Source organism: Eulemur rufifrons, unplaced genomic scaffold (assembly GCF_041146395.1).
Source record: "Eulemur rufifrons isolate Redbay unplaced genomic scaffold, OSU_ERuf_1 scaffold_220, whole genome shotgun sequence".
NCBI classification, from domain to species: Eukaryota; Metazoa; Chordata; class Mammalia; order Primates; family Lemuridae; genus Eulemur; species Eulemur rufifrons.
This window is the reverse complement of record NW_027183002.1, coordinates 210,173-230,000: the sequence shown is the minus strand read 5'-3', so window position 1 is coordinate 230,000 and position 19,828 is coordinate 210,173. Positions and strand designations below refer to the sequence as shown.

At 49.2% G+C, this 19,828-nt stretch overlaps 1 protein-coding gene and 2 gene segments (V, D, J or C); all 3 read right to left on the bottom strand.

Moving 5' to 3' along the window:
- Positions 1-1,225: 1,225 nt before the first annotated feature.
- LOC138379916 (uncharacterized) lies at positions 1,226-5,815 on the bottom strand (the record flags this gene model as incomplete). Its single annotated transcript, XM_069464890.1, has 4 exons — positions 5,725-5,815; positions 5,304-5,620; positions 1,647-1,698; positions 1,226-1,536 (listed from the first exon to the last, which is right to left on the bottom strand). Coding segments are annotated over exons 1-4 (726 nt in total), but the record flags the coding sequence as incomplete, so codon positions are not given.
- Positions 5,816-11,677: 5,862 nt separating this feature from the next.
- On the bottom strand, positions 11,678-12,163 carry LOC138379918 (immunoglobulin heavy variable 3-74-like; the record flags this gene model as incomplete). The annotated part of the segment is given in 2 exon segments: positions 11,678-11,967; positions 12,071-12,163. Coding segments are annotated over 2 exon segments (336 nt in total), but the record flags the coding sequence as incomplete, so codon positions are not given.
- Positions 12,164-14,651: 2,488 nt separating this feature from the next.
- Positions 14,652-18,484, bottom strand: LOC138379915 (immunoglobulin heavy variable 1-46-like). The segment is given in 5 exon segments: positions 14,652-14,741; positions 15,142-15,293; positions 15,958-16,011; positions 17,996-18,301; positions 18,383-18,484. Coding segments are annotated over 5 exon segments (648 nt in total).
- Between the last annotated feature and the right edge of the window lie 1,344 nt (positions 18,485-19,828).

Below are 19,828 nucleotides of genomic sequence, written 5' to 3'. Positions count from 1 at the left end.
TGGAAGAAATCTTTTGTGAATCCCATGTGGGTTAGACACAAATCCTTGTTCAATACACGACACTTCTTTCTCCTTGATAGTGATGGGTATGACAATAAAAACAAGGAATGATTTTGCTCTCCATAGGAAGGAGGAGAACATAGGAGAGGGCAGTCAGGAGGAGCAGAGGGGGGAGGGTGAGGCAGCTCTTGGATAAAGGGCCATCTCGGGCAGACACAACACACAGCAGGGACTGGACTGCAGGGTGGGGTGTGATCATGTGGAGCCAAAGGACACCACTCACAAGGACCTGGATGTCACCCAGACTGCTCAGCACACTGAGGTTTCCATCTGCAGGTCTCTCCAATGCCACAGGTGTTGAAGGTGACTCTGTGAGAGTCTCAGTGGACACATCCCACTTTGACCAATCAATCTTGTTCTCGCAGCTACTAATGGCTGCTTGCATTTCCAATGTGAGTCCATGCCCAGGTGACAGCAGGAGGGTCCCAGCAATGGTGGGTGACACAGCCCCATCAATCTCTCCCAGATGCCTCAGGAGCCACAGCCAGAGCCACACCTGAGCTCCAGGTAAAGGGTCTGAGCCCGAGGATTTAGACACAGAGACCACACCCTCCATTTTGTGTGGGACAAAGGAACAGAGGAAGATGTGAAAACAGAACCAAGGGAGAAACAAAACAGACTTCCAAAAAAAAAAATTTTACTAAATCATTTCTGCATCTGAAATGTACAGTTTTAAATGAGGAGAGAACAACTTGACAGTGTTAGGTTTTATGAGACACTGACCCTGCCCAGGTCCCTACATGTCCCAACCTGAATCCCAAAGACTGTCCCACTCAGGGAGTCCCACTGAGGTCTGTGCGCTGAGTCTGGTTGGAAAATGCTCAGCAGGTTCCCCTGGGCTTCCTTCCTCAGGACTCTGACCCCTGTGGTAACACCAGGGTCATTTCTGCCCACGTGACTGATGTTCCACCATGTGTCCAGGTGAGAGTGTGTTCATTTAGTACAACAAGACGTTTCTAATTCAGACACTACAGTGACGAGTGCAGAGCCAGGAAAGAATATAGGTCCCTGGTTGAAATTTCTAAAGAAGAGGCCCCAAACTCTGAGAGGAAACAATCATTGTCCCCTGTCTTGACTCTGCTCGTTGTGTCCCGCGCGCCCCCTGGTGGCTCATGCGAACACCCGCAGGAGGTTTGTGTCTGGGCTCACACTGAAGTCACCTCACTGTGTCACTGGCACAGTAGTACAGGGCCGTGTCCTCGGCTCTCAGACTGTTCATTTGCAGAGACAGCGTGTTCTTGCTGTTGTCTCTGGAGATGGTGAATCTGCCCTTCACGGCATCTGCATAGTATTGCTTACTTCCATCACTCCATATATTTGCCACCCACTCCAGCCCCTTCCCTGGAGCCTGGCGGACCCAGTTCATCCCGTAGCTACTGAAGGTGAATCCGGAGGCTGCACAGGAGAGTCTCAGGGACCCCCCAGGCTGGACCAAGCCTCCCCCAGACTCCACCAGCTGCACCTCACACTGGACACCTGCAAACACAGACACAGACACAGCCTGGTCAGAAACTGCCACACACACCCCTGTTTCTCTCACTCATATCCCCTCCCACACCCAATATCTCTACTTCTCCATGAATTACCTTGTAACAGAGCAACAAGGAAAACCCAGGTGAGCCCAGACTCCATGGTGAGTGTCTGTGTTCAGTCCTGATCACCGAATGGGGACACCTGGGAATGCCGGGGCTGGGGCTCCTGTCCCAGAGCTGCAGGGTGAGGGCTGGGCTGGTTTTCGTCAGCAGAGGGAGGGTCCTATTTGCATGTCCCCTGCTATATAGCAAGCTCTGACTGGGACAGCTGAGTGAGAGAAGGGTCCAGATCACAAATGAGTGTCTGGGGGAAGATGTTTTTATGCTCTAGACTCTGATGGAGGCCCAGTTTTGAACACTGGAAATGAAAATGAAACTCAATCACAGTAGGAATGTTTCAGTGAAAGTTCAGGTAATGATCAAAAAGTAATTAAGTTTATGCGAAGGAAAGTTTGTTATTGAATATGCTCATCATGTGCTGTGACCCATGTCTGTAAACCCATCACTTTGGGAGGTCACAGTAGGAGGGTCATTTGAGGCCGAGAGTTTGAGGACAGCCTGGCTGGCATCCCAGTGAGACAATGTTTTATACATATATGTATCTCACCCGGCCACTGTGGGTGCACCTGTAGTCCCAGATACTTGGGTGGCTGAGGCTGTGGGATCACTTGTGCCCATTACTTTGAGGTTTCTGTGAGCTCTGACGATGACACTGTTCTGTAGCGTAGATAGATAACATGACCGTCTTTCCAAAAGAACAAAGAAAAAGAAGAAACAGAAAAAAAGAAAAGAAAATATTTATGTCAGTTTCCAGTAATTTTATGTGATAAAATGATCAGCCTCATCATTGTAGCATTTATGCCCATCAGGAACTCAAGTGTATGTGGGCGTGTGACAGAGTTCTAGTCATGGAGGCAGGAGAGAGTCTCTGTTGTGACCTTGCTGATCCTTCAGGGGAAATTTCAGAAAGGTGTCCTCTCCTCTTCCACCCTTGTCCTATCTGTGTGACCCTGAAAACACTCCCACCACGTCCACATAAGAGGGGACTGGGGGATAAAGGGGACGTTTTCTGCATATCAGTGTGAAACGTTGAGACAAGAAGCTCCTTCTGTGGATGAACTTTTGAAATTGGCAAAGATGGAGCCACTCACATCTGGCTTCTTGTTACATTAGGTTATGCTTTACCTCATTTAGTTATTTCATGTTGCCATTACTTTTTGGTAAAATAGACAGATATGATGGTCTAGAGGCATTAAAATCAAAAGTACCTGATTTCCTAGTCAGGAGCCCCCACTGAGGTGAACAGTGGCGTGTGGTTCATTGTGTGCTAGGACACGTGGCTGAAAGCTAAGTGTGCGCACAGAGCTATTTTGTCTGCATCAGCGAAAAGTTCTGTATATTCCTTGAATGAGATTCTCACTGAGACACTTGAGGCAATATTATTTGTTGATCAATCACACTTCAGTAATCAAACTGGAAGTTATTAAGCAGTGATTCATGTTACGGAAGAAAACTTTCCTTTGGAAATGTCATGCCCAACTGGAGGTAAAATCAGCCCGTGTGGCAGAAGTCATTGCCCTACTTGGTGCTTGCCAATTAGCCAAAATCCGGAATTAAATGCGTATGTTTTTAGAGTAGTACATGAACTTGGGATATTTTGCAAACAAAACGGTTTCTCAAAGGTTCTGGAAAACCTATCAAAATGAACAAAAAGCTAAGGAACTTGTAGATAGACTTCTAAATCCTAGAGATCCAGCTAAAGTAAACAGGAATCAAGAAGAAAAAAAAAAATAGCATGGGGGTTAAACAAGTGTTCTAGGAGGTCATTGCCAAGAACAAGCAGCCTAAACCTAGTTTGTGATGCTGTCCAAGCTTGTGAGGCATCACCACTGCTCAGGTAACACACCGTCCACTCATGGGAAATATTTTCAAAATGTGGAAAATGTTGATCTAATTAGCATTATGAAATTTGAATGTCACAGTTTTAAGCAGATCTTCAACTCCTTCACCAGTGTACCATGAGCATTTGCTTACAGCATTGTGGTCCAGTCCCTCAGGGACACATCAGTTGTTACCCTATCACTTGGTAGCAACTGAAGAAACATTTAGATTTTACCCCAACTACTAGCATTTTCCCTATTGCATGTAAGAGTAAATAATTTTAAAAACAATTCATGCATTATAGATACTCCTATCACCACAGATTCAGGCTCTTTTTACTATGTCTTTTTAGCAGTCTCTCATCATGTTCAACCAGCACAGAGTGTGTGTTGGAGAAACATCAGGAAAATACTGGTCTTGAGCCATACTGGAACAAATATTATTAAGGATTTTAAGGGAAACACAGCAGTGCAATTCCAGGGAGGAAACCCTCGGGTTCATGTTTCACAACGACAGCATCAGTTCAGAATTCTAGACATTTGGAAGGCTGCTGTGATAGAGAATGTCAAACTGAGCATCCTAGTAGAACCTGCAAAGCTTCTGGTATTTTGAAGCCCACAGTTCACCCAGAGCCTTCAGGATAAGCTGATGAGCTTGGACAGTGAAAAGCTTCCCCCCATGACATTGGACCAAGACCCTGTGTAACTCCTCCTCCTGCTCATCCTCATTACTACTATGATGTGTTCATACTAAAGAAATGTCATCTATTTTTCAGCAGACTTCATTGTTTTCCAAACATAATGGCCTTTGCCTGCTTTTCAAAACAAATTTTTTTAAAATATTTAATAGTTGTTGAGTGGAATAAGAAGTCAGTGTCTCCTAACTGATGTCTGTCCGCTGACATCTGAAGGCCCATCCTTCGTCTTCCCTGTTTGCCCCACTCATGGGAATCCTAGGAAGGAATCACAGGTGCTTTCTCACCAGATGGCTGTTACAGGCCCAGACCCCACCAGACCCTCCCTGCCCCCCCAAGGGAACTGTTGTGAAAACCTGAGCCAGTCTCCCTTCCTGCCCTAAAAAGCCACTTGGGACTGTCTTGAGAGGCCTGCCCTGCTCCGCAGACACCTCAGTAGTGGAGAGACTCACCCTTCCCGTGTTCACTCAGTGTGTGTGTGTGTGTGTGTGTGTGTGCATCTGTGCCTGCCTGTGTGTGCAGGTGTCTAACACCATCAGAGTCAACATCGACACTAAATATCGGTGGGTCCCTTTGCCCTTGAATTCTGTGAGATATAATCGATGTTGTGAGCCTGGTGCTGGGACACGGAGCTCCACAGGGACTTCCTGCTCTTGCTTAGGACGCTGACTCCGTCTGCCCCTGACGTCCACTAGGCACTTTGTCCTGCTTGCTGGCTAGAAGGAACGTTTATTTCTGTGTGCTGTGCTGCATTGTGTTGTCCAAGAAAAAAATGTTTTGTTGATTTTCGGGCTTGTGGAGAAGTGTTGATAATTAATGTCCATTTGGGGAGAGGAGAAAGTGCCTGGAAGGCACTGTCTGCCTTTTGAGCAGGTGACAATATTTTCTCTCCTTACCACAAACATATCTAACTCAGAGACTGCAGAGGGTAACACAGAATCGTGAATTCAGAGAAGTTCCCCAGAGGAAACCACGACCCTGAGAGGAAGCCACGACCCTGAGAGGAAACCAGCCCTTACCCTCCACCTGCACCTGCCCTGGGCTGACTCTGCTCCTTGTGTCTTGGGCGCCCCCTGGTCGCCCCGCGCTACCCCCGCAGGAGGTTTGTGTCTGGGCTCACACTGATGTCCCCTCACTGTGTCACTGGCACAGTAGTACAGGGCTGTGTCCTCGGCTCTCAGACTGTTAATTTGCAGAGAGACAGTGCTTTTGGAATCATCCCGTGAGATGGTGAATCTGCCTTTCACAGACGCAGCGTATTCTGTCGTGTAACTATTAGCTTTGTTTCTAACTACAGCAACCCACTCCAGTCCCTTCCCTGGAGCCTGGCGGACCCAGTGCATGTAGTAGCTGCTGAACGTGAATCCGGAGGCTGCACAGGAGAGTCTCAGGGACCCCCCAGGCTGGACCAAGCCTCCCCCAGACTCCACCAGCTGCACCTCACACTGGACACCTGCAAACGCAGACACAGCCTGGTCAGAAACTGCCACACACACCCCTGTTTCTCTCACTCACAACCCCTCCCTCACCCAATATCTCCAGTTCTCCATGAATTACCTTGTAACAGAGCCACAAGGAAAACCCAGGTCAGCCCAGACTCCATGGTGAGTGTCTGTGTTCAGTGCTGATCACTGAATGGGGAAACCTGGGAATGCCGGGGCTGGGGCTCCTGTCCCAGAGCTGCAGGGTGAGGGCTGGGCTGGTTTTCATCAGCAGAGGGAGGGCCCTATTTGCATGTCCCCTGCTATATAGAAAGCCCTGAGTGGGGACACCTGCGGAGAAGGCAGTGCCCAGGGAAGAGGTGAGCATCCTGGAGGAGTTCATAGGTCATGATATTTCACAGATGAAACTACAAAGAGAAGGATGGTGCAGTTTTGCAATGTGTGCAAGAGGAAGCACATGTATAGTGAGAGCTACCTGCAGTATCTGTACCTGAGCTCCCTGACACTAGATCCTACTGCGCGTATGAACCAACCCCAGCACGAGTGTGGACATGCATAATGGGGTCTCCAGTATCCCCTTTCACTAATGAGAACATAATGGGATTTTGCTGCATTCTAGTGTTACAACTTCAAGGTTGCAACGAACTTTGGGCCACAGAATCCACACTGCCCTTGACGCAGTTGTGCATTAACTGTGACATGAGCCTCACTCAGCTGAGGGGATTCAGGTTCACACAAATTGTCAAATGCAACTGTGCTTCCTCTGTGCTGGGCCCAGGGCACATGAGTGGGGCCAAGAAGGATCCACTGAAGTTTGTCCTGACATTTCCCTCTTGCCAGGTGGGTCCATACTGGCCCCGGTTCAGTCTATGGGGCTGACACATGCTTGGGACAGTAGCCAGCCATGATCTTTGTGGAAGTCAGGACATGAGTGTTAGTGCCCAGACTTCACTGTCCATTGCTGCAGGTGGCCCTGTAGTCCTACTTGTCATTCACTAGTGTCTCCTACCACCTCCACTCTGGAACCTTCTAACACATGGCAGCACTTTGCAGTGAGGGTTGCTGCATGTTGTTCCCTGATGGAGTGACTCAGGCCTGAGCACTGCAGAGCCATTGTCCTAGGTCCCTCGGCCACCCGCAGGCATGTGGCTGATGCACTTGACCTCCCCAGTGTGGGATGCAGTGGAGAAACCACAGAATCTGCCTAGGCCTGAGGGACGGCCCTGCCTCCATGGGTACACGAGCTTAGCCTCCAAAGCAGAGTTAGTGTCTATCAGTGGGAGGAGGCTTTTCATTATTGGCTGGTCCACAGTCAAGGGGACCCCAATTGAATGGCCTCAGACCAGGTCTCAGATTCAGGGGAGCACACTGTTCCCCCAATAGGTGTGATCCTTCCTGGGAAGCAGAACTTCGAATCAATCACAGCCTAACATTGGGGCAATAAAAAGAAAGATTTCTCAAGTTGTCACCATGGTGTGTGGATAGGAATGAATCTCGCCCCTACCACTGTTTAGCAGACCCAGGTGCCACAGCACTCTGTAGGGCCCGGCACATGCTGCTTTCGTTGTGACCAAGGAATCCCTACAAGGGACCCTGGTGTAGATCAATCAAGACCCATATGTTAACTTTTCTTGTTGCTGTGATTACCATTGTGGTCTTAATAATCTTGTGGCACAAGCTTGTATGTAGAAGAGTTTTCCAACATTTTCTTATATAATTGTTCTGCTCTCCACTCACAAAAATTAATTCATGGCAGATAGCAGACGTGACCCACACCGTAATTTACCTCCCCCAGCCAGTACGGTAGAGGATCTGACACAGGACTGTTCCCCAGTCCCCTGTGTGAGGGCTGGTGCAGGGACTGGAGCGAAGCCTGCGTGGGAGGTGGGCCCTGCATGTGGGCACCACTGAGAGTGTCCGGATGACACCTGTGCTCGGACCTGGGCCACCTCTAGAACATTTCTTGTTCAGTCTTAAAGGGCCATGTGACATTTGGGTGTGTGTTACCAGGTAATGAAATTCATCCCCTTGGTTCTTTCTCCCTGCAGGCAGCACCTGTGACTAGCATGTGGGTTATGCATGAGTGTGCTGTCCGGGCCTTGGCGAGAAGCCCTCTGCATTTTGTCCCGGCCTCTGCAGAGTGCACTCCCTGTGCCATCACACTGACACTCACGTGCCTGGGATTAGCCAGTGGACATCAGTCGCCCTCTGCGACCAGCGACTCCAGCGCCGCCCGAATGGTCCATGAATTAAGTGGCCTCAGTGGCAGGGCTAGGTGACATGCATCACCCAACTTCATGTGCTTTCTCCCCCGAAGGCAGACTGAGGTCCTCCCTCTGCCTAACCTGAAGTCTGTGAGGAAAAGAGCCGAGCAGTGACCTCAACATGGCTCCTGAACTGAGTCACGGAATCACTTGATGGCAAATTCCCTAAGAACTCTGAGTCTGGAAGGTGCAGCAACTCACCTTTCCTGGATCCAGTGCACGTGTGTGTCTTTCCGAACGCAAGGCCTCGCCCAGGACCACTAGCTGTGTGATTACCGTGTACCCAGTTCTATTATTGGGGGCAGCCTAACATTTCCTGGGGCCAAGGGCTGCATTTCTCAGTAAGAGACACCCAGCATGGGGTTCACTGGAAGGAGAACCTGTATCTACCCTATAAGTATCTCTGTAAAAATTCAGTCTGAGTTGCATTTCTGTGGGAACAGATGTAACTTTCCGGGCACCCTGCCTTATCTATCTTCATACATCTTTACTTTATAAATTACATCTTTGGCTCTGTGTATTATTTTTATTTCTCTTTCCTATGATTATTTCATCCTTTGTGACAACCCCTGTCTGAGGGACCTGAAATTTTGCGGGGATCTTAGCTAACTCCCTGCAGAAAAAGGAAAAGAAAATATTTATGTCAGTTTCCAGTAATTTTATGTGATAAAATGGTCGGCCTCATCATTGCAGCATTTATGCCCATCAGGAACTCGTGTGCACTTGGGCGTGTGACAGAGTTCTAGTCACGGAGGCAGGAGAGAGTCTCTGTTGTGACCTTGCTGATCCTTCAGAGCAAACTTCAGAAAGGTGTCTTCTCCTCTTCCACCCTTTTCCTATCTGTGGGACCCTGAAAACACTCTCACCACGTCCACACAATAGGGGACTGGAGGATGAAGCAGATGTTTTCTGCATATCAGTGTGAAATGTTGAGACAAGAAGCTCCTTGTGTGGATGAACTTTTCAAATTGGCAAAAATGGAGCCACTCACATCCTGGCTTCTTGTTTCATTAGGTTATGATTTTCCTTATTATTTAGTTATTTCATGTTGCCATTACTTTTTGCTAAAATAGCCAGATATGATGGTCTAGAGGCATTAAAATCAAAAGCACCTGATATCCAATCAGGAGCCCCCACTGAGGTGAACAGTGGCGTGCGGTTCATTGTGTGCTAGGACAAGTGGCTGAAAGCTAAGTGTGGGCACAGAGCTATTTTTTCTGCATCAGTGAAAAAGGTCTGTATATTCCTTGGATGAGATTCTCATTAAGAGACTTCAGACAATAGTATTTGTTGATCAATCACACTTCAATAATAAACCTGGAAGTTACTAAGCAGTGATTCATATTACTGAAGAAAACTTCCCATTAGAATGTTGTGCTCAACTGGAGGTAAAATCAGCCCATGTGGGAGAAGTCATTACTTTTCTTGGTGCTTGTCAATTAGCCAAAATCCAGGATTAAATGCATATGTTTTTAAAATAGTACATGAACTTGGGATATTTTGCAAACAAAAGGTTTTCTCAAAAGTTCTGGTAAACCTATCAAAATGAACAAAAGACTAAGGAACTTCTAGATAGACTTCTAAATCCTAGAGATCCAACTAAAGTAAATAGGAATCATACAAAAAGATAACATCGGGGTTAAACAAGTGTTGTATGAGGTCATTACCAAGAACAAGCAGCCTAAACCTAGTGTACGATGGTGTCTAACCTTGTGAGGCATCACCACTGCTCACGTAACACACCGTCCACTTATTGGAAATATTTTGTAAATGTTGAAAATGTTTATCCAATTAGCATTATGAAATTTGAATGTCACAATTTTAAGCAATTCTTGAACTTCCTTTGGCATTCTACCATGAGCACTTGCTTACAGCATTGTGGTCCAGTCCCTCAAGGACACATCAGTTGTAACTCATTCACTTGGTAGCAACTGAACAAACATTTAGATTTTATGAAAATTGCTAGCATTTTCTCTATTGCATGTGAGAGTAAATAATTTTGAAAGCAATTCATGCATTATAGACACTCCTATCACCACAGATTCAGGGTCCTTTTACTACATCTTTTTAGCAGTCTCTCATCATGTTCAACCAGCACAGAGTGTGTGTTGGAGAAATATCAGGAAAATACTGGTCTTGAGCCATACTGGAACAAATATTATTAAGGACTTCAAGGGAAACACAACAGTGCAATTCCAGGGAGGAAACCCTCGGGTTCATGTTTCACAACGACAGCATCAGTTCAGAATTCTAGACATTTGGAAGGCTACTGTGGTAGAGAATGTCAAACTGAGCATCCTTGTAGAACCTGTGAACCTTCTGGTAATTTGAAGCCCACAGCTGACCCTCGGCCTTCAGGATAAGCTGATGATCTTGGACAGTGAAAAGCTTCCCCCATGACATTGGACCAAGACCCGGTATAACCCCTCCTTCTACTCATCCTCATTAGTACCATGGTTTGTACTAATGAAATGTCTTCTTTTTTCCTGCTGACCTCATTGTTTTCCACCCGTAATGGCCTTTTCTTGCTTTTCAAAAAAAATTTTTTTTTTTTTTTTAGGCAGTCTCACTTTGTTGCCCAGGCTAGAGTGAGTGCCGTGGCATCAGCTTAGCTCACAGAAACCTCAGACTCCTCGGCTTAAGCGATCCTACTGCCTCAGCCTCCCTAGTAGCTGGGACTACAGGCATGCGCCACTATGCCCGGCTAATTTTCTATATATATTTTTAGTTTTCCGTATAATTTCTTTCTATTTTTAGGAGAGACGGGGTCTTGCTCTTGCTCAGGCTGGTCTTGAACTCCTGACCTTGAGCGATCCACCCGCCTCGGCCTCCCAGAGTGCTAGGATTACAGGCGAGAGCCACCACGCCCGGCCTCAAAAAATTTTTTTTAAATATTTCCTAGTTATTGAGTGGAATAAGAAGTCAGAGTCTCTTAGCTGGTGTCTGTCCGCTGACACCTGAAGGCCCATCTTTTGTCTTCCCTGTTTGTCCCACTCATGGGAATCCTAGGAAGGAATCACAGGTGCTGTCTCACCAGACGGTTGTCGGAGGCCCAGACCCCAGCAGACCCTTCCTGGGAGTGAGAGCCCCCTCCCTTTCCACCAGGGAACTGTTGTGAAAACCTGAGCCAGTCTCCCCTCTTGTCCTACGAAGTCACGTGGGACTGTCTTGAGAGGCCTGCCCTGCTCCGCAGACACCTCAGTAGTGGAGAGACTCACCCTTCCCGTGTTCACTTAATGTGTCTGTGTGCGCATGCTTTGTGTGTAGGCGTCTAACACCATCAGAGTCAACATCTACACTAAATGTTGGTGGGGTCGCTCTGCCCTTGAATTGTGTCGGATATAATCCATGTTTTGAGCCACGTGCTGGGACACGGAGCACCACAGGGTCTCCCTGCTCTTGCTTAGGACGCTGACTGCATCTGCCCCTGATGTCCCTCAGACGTATTCAGAAGGGTAGATAATTAATGTACATTTGGGGACAGGACAAAGTGACTGGAACACAACTTCTGACTTTTGTGCAGATGACAATATTTTCTCTCATTACCACAAACATGTCTAACTGAGAGACTGCAGAGGGAAGCACAGAATCGTGAATTCAGAGAAGTTCCACAGAGGAAACCGTTTTCTGGAGAGGAAGCCACGACCCTGAGAGGAAACCAGCCCTTACCCTCCACCTGCACCTGCCCTGGGCTGACTCTGCTCCTTGTGTCTTGGGCGCCCCCTGGCGGCCCCGCGCTGCCCCCACAGGAGGTTTGTGTCTGGGCTCACACTGATGTCCCCTCACTGTGTCAGTGGTACAGTAGTACAGGGCTGTGTCCTCGGCTCTCAGACTGTTCATTTGCAGAGACAGCGTGTTCTTGCTGTTGTCTCTGGAGATGGTGAACCGGCCCTTCACGGCGTCTGCGTAGCTTGTGCTACCATCACTATCAATGTCTGCCACCCACTCCAGCCCCTTCCCTGGAGCCTGGCGGACCCAGCTCATGTAGTAGTCAGTGAACGTGAATCCGGAGGCTGCACAGGAGAGTCTCAGGGACCCCCCAGGCTGGACCAAGCAGCCCCCAGACTCCACCAGCTGCACCTCACACTGGACACCTGCAAACACAGACACAGCCTGGTCAGAAACTGCCACACACACCCCTGTTTCTCTCACTCACATCCATGACACACCCAATATCTCTAGTTCTCCCTGAATTACCTTGTAACAGAGCAACAAGGAAAACCCAGGTGAGCCCAGACTCCATGGTGAGTGTCTGTGTTCAGTCCTGATCACCAAATGGGGACACCTGGGAATGGCGGGGCTGGGGCTCCTGTCCCAGAGCTGCAGGGTGAGGGCTGGGCTGGTTTTCATCAGCAGAGGGAGGGCCCTATTTGCATGTCCCCTGCTATATAGCAAGTGCCGGAGTGGGACAGCTGTGGGAGGACAAGGCCCAGAGAAAAACTGCGTGACTGTACTGTGATAAATAATTAACTCCTCTTCACTTATCTAATTTACAAACACACTTAAGCCATGTGCTGTAGGTGTCAGTGTTTCATGTATTTTACAGACATAAACGAAACCCTAGATGCATATAGAGCTTGTCTGGCATGTCCAGGAGCACATACCCGGGAAGATTTAGGCTCAGTGTCTGGGCCTATAATCCCATCCCTGGAACCCACTGCAGACCAAGGCTGGACAAGCCTAGGGTGCTTTCTGGCCCCTTGACTCTGTAATGAGAATATAAAGCAAATTTATGCCTTCCTGGTTTTACTTAAATAATATGTGCCAAATATTGGGAACACACAGGGTCAAAGCAGAAGCATTTTCATGTACTTAATGTTTCACTCATTTTTACCTATTTGTCCATCACTCCTTCCCTAACAAATCATCTATTTAACTGTTCATATTTAGTGATGTATAGTTGATGTACAGTTTCATTAACATATTTTAACTGTGCAAATTAAAAGTATTGACGCCATCATCACCCTGTCTGTGATATTGAAGAAATCGGTTTCCCTCAATATTTACACTTAGTTATTTATTATTTTTGGAGACAGAGTCTTGTTCTGTTGCCCGGGCTAGAGTGCCGTGGCACCAGCCTGGCTCACAGCAACCTCATACTGCTGGGCTTAAGCAATCCTTCTGCCTCAGCCTCCCGTGTCGCTGGGACTACAGGCATGCGCCACCATGCCCAGCTAACATTTTTATATATATAATTTTTAGTTGTTCAGCTAATTTCTTTCTATTTTTTTTTTCTTAGTAGAGACAGTGTCTAGCTCTTGCTCAGGCTGGTCTAGAACTCCTGACCTTGAGTGACCCTCCTCACTTGGCCTCCCAGAGTGCGAGTATTAAAGGCGTGAGCCACTGCACCTGGCCTCAAAGTTTACACTTGTCCTTCTAAAATTCCTCCTCCTTTCTCCTTCCCTCTCCCTCCCTTTACCCAGGGAAGTGCTAATATAGTTTATGTTACTTCAGTTTTCACTCTCTAGAATTTATGAGTGGAATCACATAGCAGGTGCTTTTTGCTTATTTTGCTCACAGCACACACTGTGGATGCGGCCACCTTGCAGTGAGCATGACACAGCCATTGCTGTCAATGATGTAGTGTCCTAACGCATCATTTGCAAAAAATGCTTATTTAATTAAACTACTGGTTAATAGTTTGATCGTTTCCAATTTCTTGACATTAAGGATAAAGCTTATCCTCACCTGGGAGAAGTAGACAGCTGAGAAAAAGCTCTTCTTCTTACATCAGCCACAACAATAGCAACATCATCGTCATCTATAAAGCATGACTGCGGAAGCTCTAGAGTAGCAAATTTTATTTAATATTTCAAAGAGCAGAAGCTATATGACCAACAGCAAACCTGCAATCTGCGGAGAGACCAGGACTTGCAGGGAGAAACAGGACCAGAGCATTAGCTTATTAGGCACAGCCCAGCAGGCGGCATGTGGGCTGGGACAAGACTACACTGGACATAGGCACTGGATCGCGGGAAGCTGGACTTGCTAAAGGGATTGCAGTTTAAATTTTCCAGGGGCCAAGCAAACCCCCAGCACATACAGAATCATCTCTGCAGAGAAGTGTTTGCTCCTGAATTACCAACACAGCGTAGGAAACACAAAACCCTTTCATGGCACAAGGGTGTGGATTGCGGGTGGCTGATTGCATACTCCAAATATTGTACTGAAAGTTTATGGAGAGCAGAAAAGTGAAAAAAATTAAGGCTTTAATTTGCATTGAATTCAGGTCCTGAGTCATCCCATTTCAGATGAACGAGACCTGGGCATTACAAGGAGACAACCTGGACTCCTGAGAAAGAAAAGTGACAGGCAGAGACAGGAAACTCCAGGATCTGAAAGGAATCCTCAGTTCCCTCCGCACCTGGTCCTGAGCTCTGTGCTCAGGGTGTCCCGGGCGCCACCTGGCGGCGACGAGCGCCCCTGCAGGGAGGTCTGTGTCTGGGCTCACACTGATGTCCCCTCACTGTGTGTCCACAGTGAATCCGGCCCTGTCCTTCGTGGGCACAGAGCTCAGCTGCAGGGATAACTGGTTCTTGGACATTGATCAGGACGTGGCAACTCAGCTCTGGAGGGACACGTTGTAATTTGTGCTCCCTACGTAGCATGTGTCCCTGACGCAGTCCCATGCCTTGCCCCAGGGCTGGCAGGTGCAGCTCCAGCAGTAACCACAGCGTGTGATGAACAGTCCAGAGATGTCCCAGGTCAGGGAGAGTGTCTGAGATGGCTTCACCAGCCCTGAGCCCGACTTCTGCAGCTGCACCTTGAAAGCGACACCTCAGGACATGGAGCCTCGGTCCCCGCCAGCCACGTGCAACAGTGGCCATCGCACCTGGTGCACGTCTGACCTCTGAGACGCCTTGTGCAGCTGGCAGCAGGCCAAGGAGAGGACACAGCAATCTCGTTTTCTTCCAGACCACAGCGCCACCTTCCCCAGACACCTGCCCTGTCTAAGGAGGGCGTCGGGACCTTACACAGCCCATTAGCAGATCTATTCTGTCCTGGAGACTGAGGAGAAATCTTCCCATGGGGAAGCCTCGTACTCACGCAGGGAAGGGACTGAGATCTGGCTCGTTTGGGTCCTTCCTGCTTTCTCTCCCTGAACCTCCCATGTACTGCGGTTCCCGTCTCCCCTGAGAGATTGTTACGTTACCGCTGTTATGTGAGAGCCTGACCTGCCCTTCCCTCCATCCAAAAGGAGGTGACTGCAGAGGATGTTGCGTGGGGAAGGCCAGCTGGGCTGAATGGCGTCTGCTTCCAGCCCATACCTGAACCCTCCTTCTCTTATGTAGATCTGGACACAGCCGGGTCCCTCCCCACAACGTCTCCAGGAGTTTCCCCAGGCCTTTTTCTTCTTCCACACTCAGCGTGTCCTGGACACGCCACAGGCCTTCCCTGAGGTCTGTGGCCAGGCCCAGCCCTGCAAAGGGATTCCATCCCTCAGAGGGCACCAGGGAGGACGTCACTTGGAGAAGCTGGATGTTGTGTCCCCAAAAGGGCAGGACCTCAGCTGTGCAGCTCTGCCCAGAACAGGGCTCGGAGAATCTGCCCACATGGAAACAAGTGGCAGAAAACACTGGAAGAATATGATGTGAGTCAAGTTATGGGCATTTCCTTGGAATAGTGGAGCCGATTCCCAGGGATTCGGAATGGAGTGTGCTCAGGCAGGGTCTGCGGCTGAAGAGGAACACAAGACCAGACCAGAAGTGGTCACCACGCAGCCTGCAGAAGATCGGGGGACGGGGCAGGGATCAACTCCTGATACAACTCAGGAGTTTACGAAGTTTCTGATGTAACAACTTTCCCGATTTTATTGCATTTCACCAGTGACGTTAAATGGGAAATTTCAGACCTGTATTGACAACAGAAATAGAATGTGAAGTCGCCTCTCTGCCTGTTCTAAAACAGCCACAGGACATGCTGAAATGCTGTCAAAGAAAAATGATGCAGGATGCGGAGCCCGTGGCCTGCAGACCGCAGAGCCGGGCGGCCCCCCCTCTCCAGGGCCTGTCCTGGAAGCAGCCGCGGATGCCGTGAGCAGAAGAGACAGCAGAACAAAAGATGGCACAGCAGTGACCAAGAACATTGACAGCAGTAGGTCCCTTCGTGTCCCATCAGCGAGAAGGCTCTGAAGAGAAGAAGTGCCCCATCCCCTCCCTACCTGGAAGTGTTCAGGGTGCGTGAACGGTGACAAGGCCGACACCCGTCAGTACCCGGGGACACCTTGCTGCTCTGTCAGGGAAACCCTGCTCACTGGGGCTCCAAGGTATTGGGTGTCAAGAGTGACACAGATTTTCCCAAACTCTCAGCTATTCCTTGTAATACATGAGCCTCAGCCGAATAACGTTCTTTGCTACTTTTAAATAAGGCACTTTCAAGTTAAACAGACTTTACCAAAGTGATTATAACGTCCCATGCACAGCAGATACTTCTGTAATCTTAATCAAACGTATCTCTCTGGTTTGTACCGTTGACTATTCTATGATATTGGATGATAAACCCAGAAAATACCTTTATATCTTATTTTATATTGAGCAGGCTAAAATTTCCATAGACGTGATATAAAGGTTTGCACAAAAGTTATTGAAGTTCCAATACACTCTAATAGATGAAAGTGATCCACTACCCAACTTCCCTAAACTACTTAAGGCCAAAAGCAAAGGAAGGTCTCAAACCTACACCTGAATGTTCTCGACACCTGAGAACAGTGAACTGAATTGTTGTCCCTCAGTGTCTCGTAATTCCTAATCGGAATACCCTCCTGCCACCAATGCCCTGATGCCACTGTGTTGGGGGAGAGAGTCCGTGCCCTGCCCTCCTCAGCGGGCGCTAGGATGGGGCAGGCAGTCACGAGGGCCACCCCTGAGGGCACAGCAACACAGGCGGGCGGGGATGCCTCGGGGGTTCTCCCTGCTCCGCAGAGGACACGAGAGGCGCCTTCACCTCTGAGGAGGGCACAGGCCAGCACAGCACGCGGGACCCACTGCGGGCCTTCCCGAGGGCAGGCTCGGTTCCTGACCCACTGTGCGCTTCCACCCTCTCTAGAGCGGCCTCTTTTCCCAGGCACCATCGTTTGCCTCCCTTGGAATGCCACAAATGAGTCGGCAAGTTATGGCACCAGAGTAATAGATGCATGTCTGTATCAATTGGCCAGAACCCACAGAAGGGACGGCACCAACGGCGACACCAAACTCAAGCTGTGGATTTTGGGTAATGATGACGTCTAAAGGTAGGTTCGTCCATTGCAACCTATTCATGAACCTGTCACAGTGTGTCCACACCGAGGAAGTTCTAGCATGCGCAGGCCAGGAGTGAACAGGAACTCTCTGGACCTTCTCTCGATGGTACTGTGAACTTAAAACCACCGTAAAATAAATTTCATTTAAAAGAAATAAGAAAGACATTTTGGCCATTTCTTATATATTAAAAGGCATATACCTTGTGATTAAGAATTCTTACTCCAGGCCGGGCGCGGTGGCTCACGCCTGTAATCCTAGCACTCTGGGAGGCCGAGGCGGGTGGATCGGTCAAGGTCAGGTGTTTGAGATCAGCCTGAGCAAGAGCGAGACCCCGTCTCTACTAAAAATAGAAAGAAATTATGTGGCCAACTAAAATATATATAGAAAAAATTAGCCGGGCATGGTGGCGCATGCCTGTAGTCCCAGCCACTCGGGAGGCTGAGGCGGAAGGATCGCTTAAGCCCAGGAGTTTGAGGTTTCTGTGAGCTAGGCTGACACCACGGCACTCACTCTAGCCTGGGCAACAAAGTGAGACTCTGCCTAAAAAAAAAAAAAAAAAAAAAGAATTCTTACTCCAATTTATTTACCCAACTGATGTGAAAACTCTTGTTCACGTTAATAACTTAATGGAAATGCTTGTACCAGCTTTATTAGCTTGAGTCTTCCATAGTTCTCTAAGCTCTGTTGATACGATGACAAGTGAATGAAATCTTCGCAATGTACTTAGAATGCATACACGTGTCACATATTCCTTTTCCTCAACTAACTAACCCATATTGGGAAACATTTCAACCTAATGTCCTTCATCACTTTCTAATCCCCAGCACAGCTGCGTCTCCCTCAGGGTTTCTGATCCCTCAGGATGTGGGTTGTCACACTGTGTCTCTCGCACAGTAATACACGGCCGTGTCCTCGGGTCGCAGACTGCTCAGCTCCATGAAGCCTGTACTGCTGGACGTGTCCCTGGTCATGGTGACTCTGCCCTGGAACTTCTGTGCGTAGTTTGTTGCTCCATTGCTAGGGTTGATCCGTCCCATCCCCTCCAGCCCTTGTCCAGGGGTCTGTCGCACCCAGTGCATGTAGTAGCTGGTGAAGGTGTATCCGGAAGCCTTGCAGGACACCTTCACGGAGGCCCCAGGTGGCCTCACCTCAGCCCCGGACTGCACCAGCTGGACCTGGGAGCGGGCGCCTGTGCAGAGGAGACAGGACTGGGTGAGTCCCCCTGGCTGGGTCCGAGCCCCTCCTCACCCTGGGACTGGGGAGCCCTCACCTGTCGCTGCTGCCACCAGGAAGAGGATCCTCCAGGTCCAGTCCATGGTGAGTAGCTGAGCTGCCAGGGGCTTCTCCACAGCAGGGACGTGGTGGTGGGGTGACGCTCTCGGGGCGCAGGCATAGCTGTATGTACCCCAGCAGACCTCAGGCCATTTGCATATTCATGAGGCAGGACGTTTCATAGCCCTAGACCTGCCCCAGTGTGAGAAAGAGAACAGAGATGATGCGGGGGCCACGCAACAGGGCGATACCGAGGACAGGTGTCCCTGCAACCCCCTTGACTCCAGTGCACAGAGGTCCTCCCACTGAGGGACAAGCCGCCAAATACACGTTCTTTACTGTGAACCCACGTGGGAAATGCACAGAGAGCCCTGGGACCATCTGTGCCATTTTATACCCAAAGTTCTTGTCCTTTGGATCCGTGAGTTCCCAGAAATTTTCTGCCCATTTGTATATAAAAATGTTCCCTTGCCCCCAGCTGCTTACTCTTAGCACATGCAGGAGGGCTAGAGACGCTTTGTAAATGTGGCTTTCATTAAAATATTGTGTTACTTAAACACAGCTGAGGAGGAATAATACGTCATATAAAATTCCTATTTTAGGTTTTTTAAAAAAGGAAGAGCCAGTCCCCAGGAGGAACCCCTCCCAGCCTCCTGTGCGCCTGCTGCTGGCGGCAGCCTGTGCTGGGTGCTCCTGAGCGCCCCCTGCAGCCCAGCCCCTCAGGCAGCGGAGGTTCCCTCTGGGCTCCCAGAGCATCTTCCTCCCACTGTCCCAGCCCAGGGTGACCTGGCTGTGCCCCGGGTCACATGCTCCTTCACTGACAGCATGTGCTTTTGACTGGAAACGGTGAACTGACCTTTCTAAACCCAGGGAGCTCTGCAGGGAGGCCCCAAGCAAGGATTCTGTGAGAGCCTCGGGGAGCCCCTTCCCTGGAGCTCCACAGGCCCTGGCCCGGCCACACCCACAGTGGTGCAGAAACCCTCGGGGCTTGGCAGGAGCCTCCTATCTCCTTGAAGTTCTTCTGGTTAAATGTCACTTTAACCCACAGCTCATGGGCCTGGCTCAGAGACGGCCACACAACTACTGATCCTGCAGGGCACAAACACACACACACATACACACACACATTCTCACAGTCACACACACACACACTCACACATTCACACTCACACACACTCACACACACACACACAGTCACACAGACTCACACTCACACACACACACACACACACACACTGTGGCCCGCGTTCACAGCAGCCGGAGTGGTACTTCCCTTCTTCCCTGCATGTGGCACATGGGCCGAGCCCACACACTGACCCTGGGCCTGGGTATGTGCCCTTGTCAGACAGACAACAGCAAACACCTCACAACGGGAGAAAGGGACCTGCCCACGCTGTGGGTTTGCCTGTTCTCCCGGCAAGAGGGACCCTGCAGATGCCCCTGA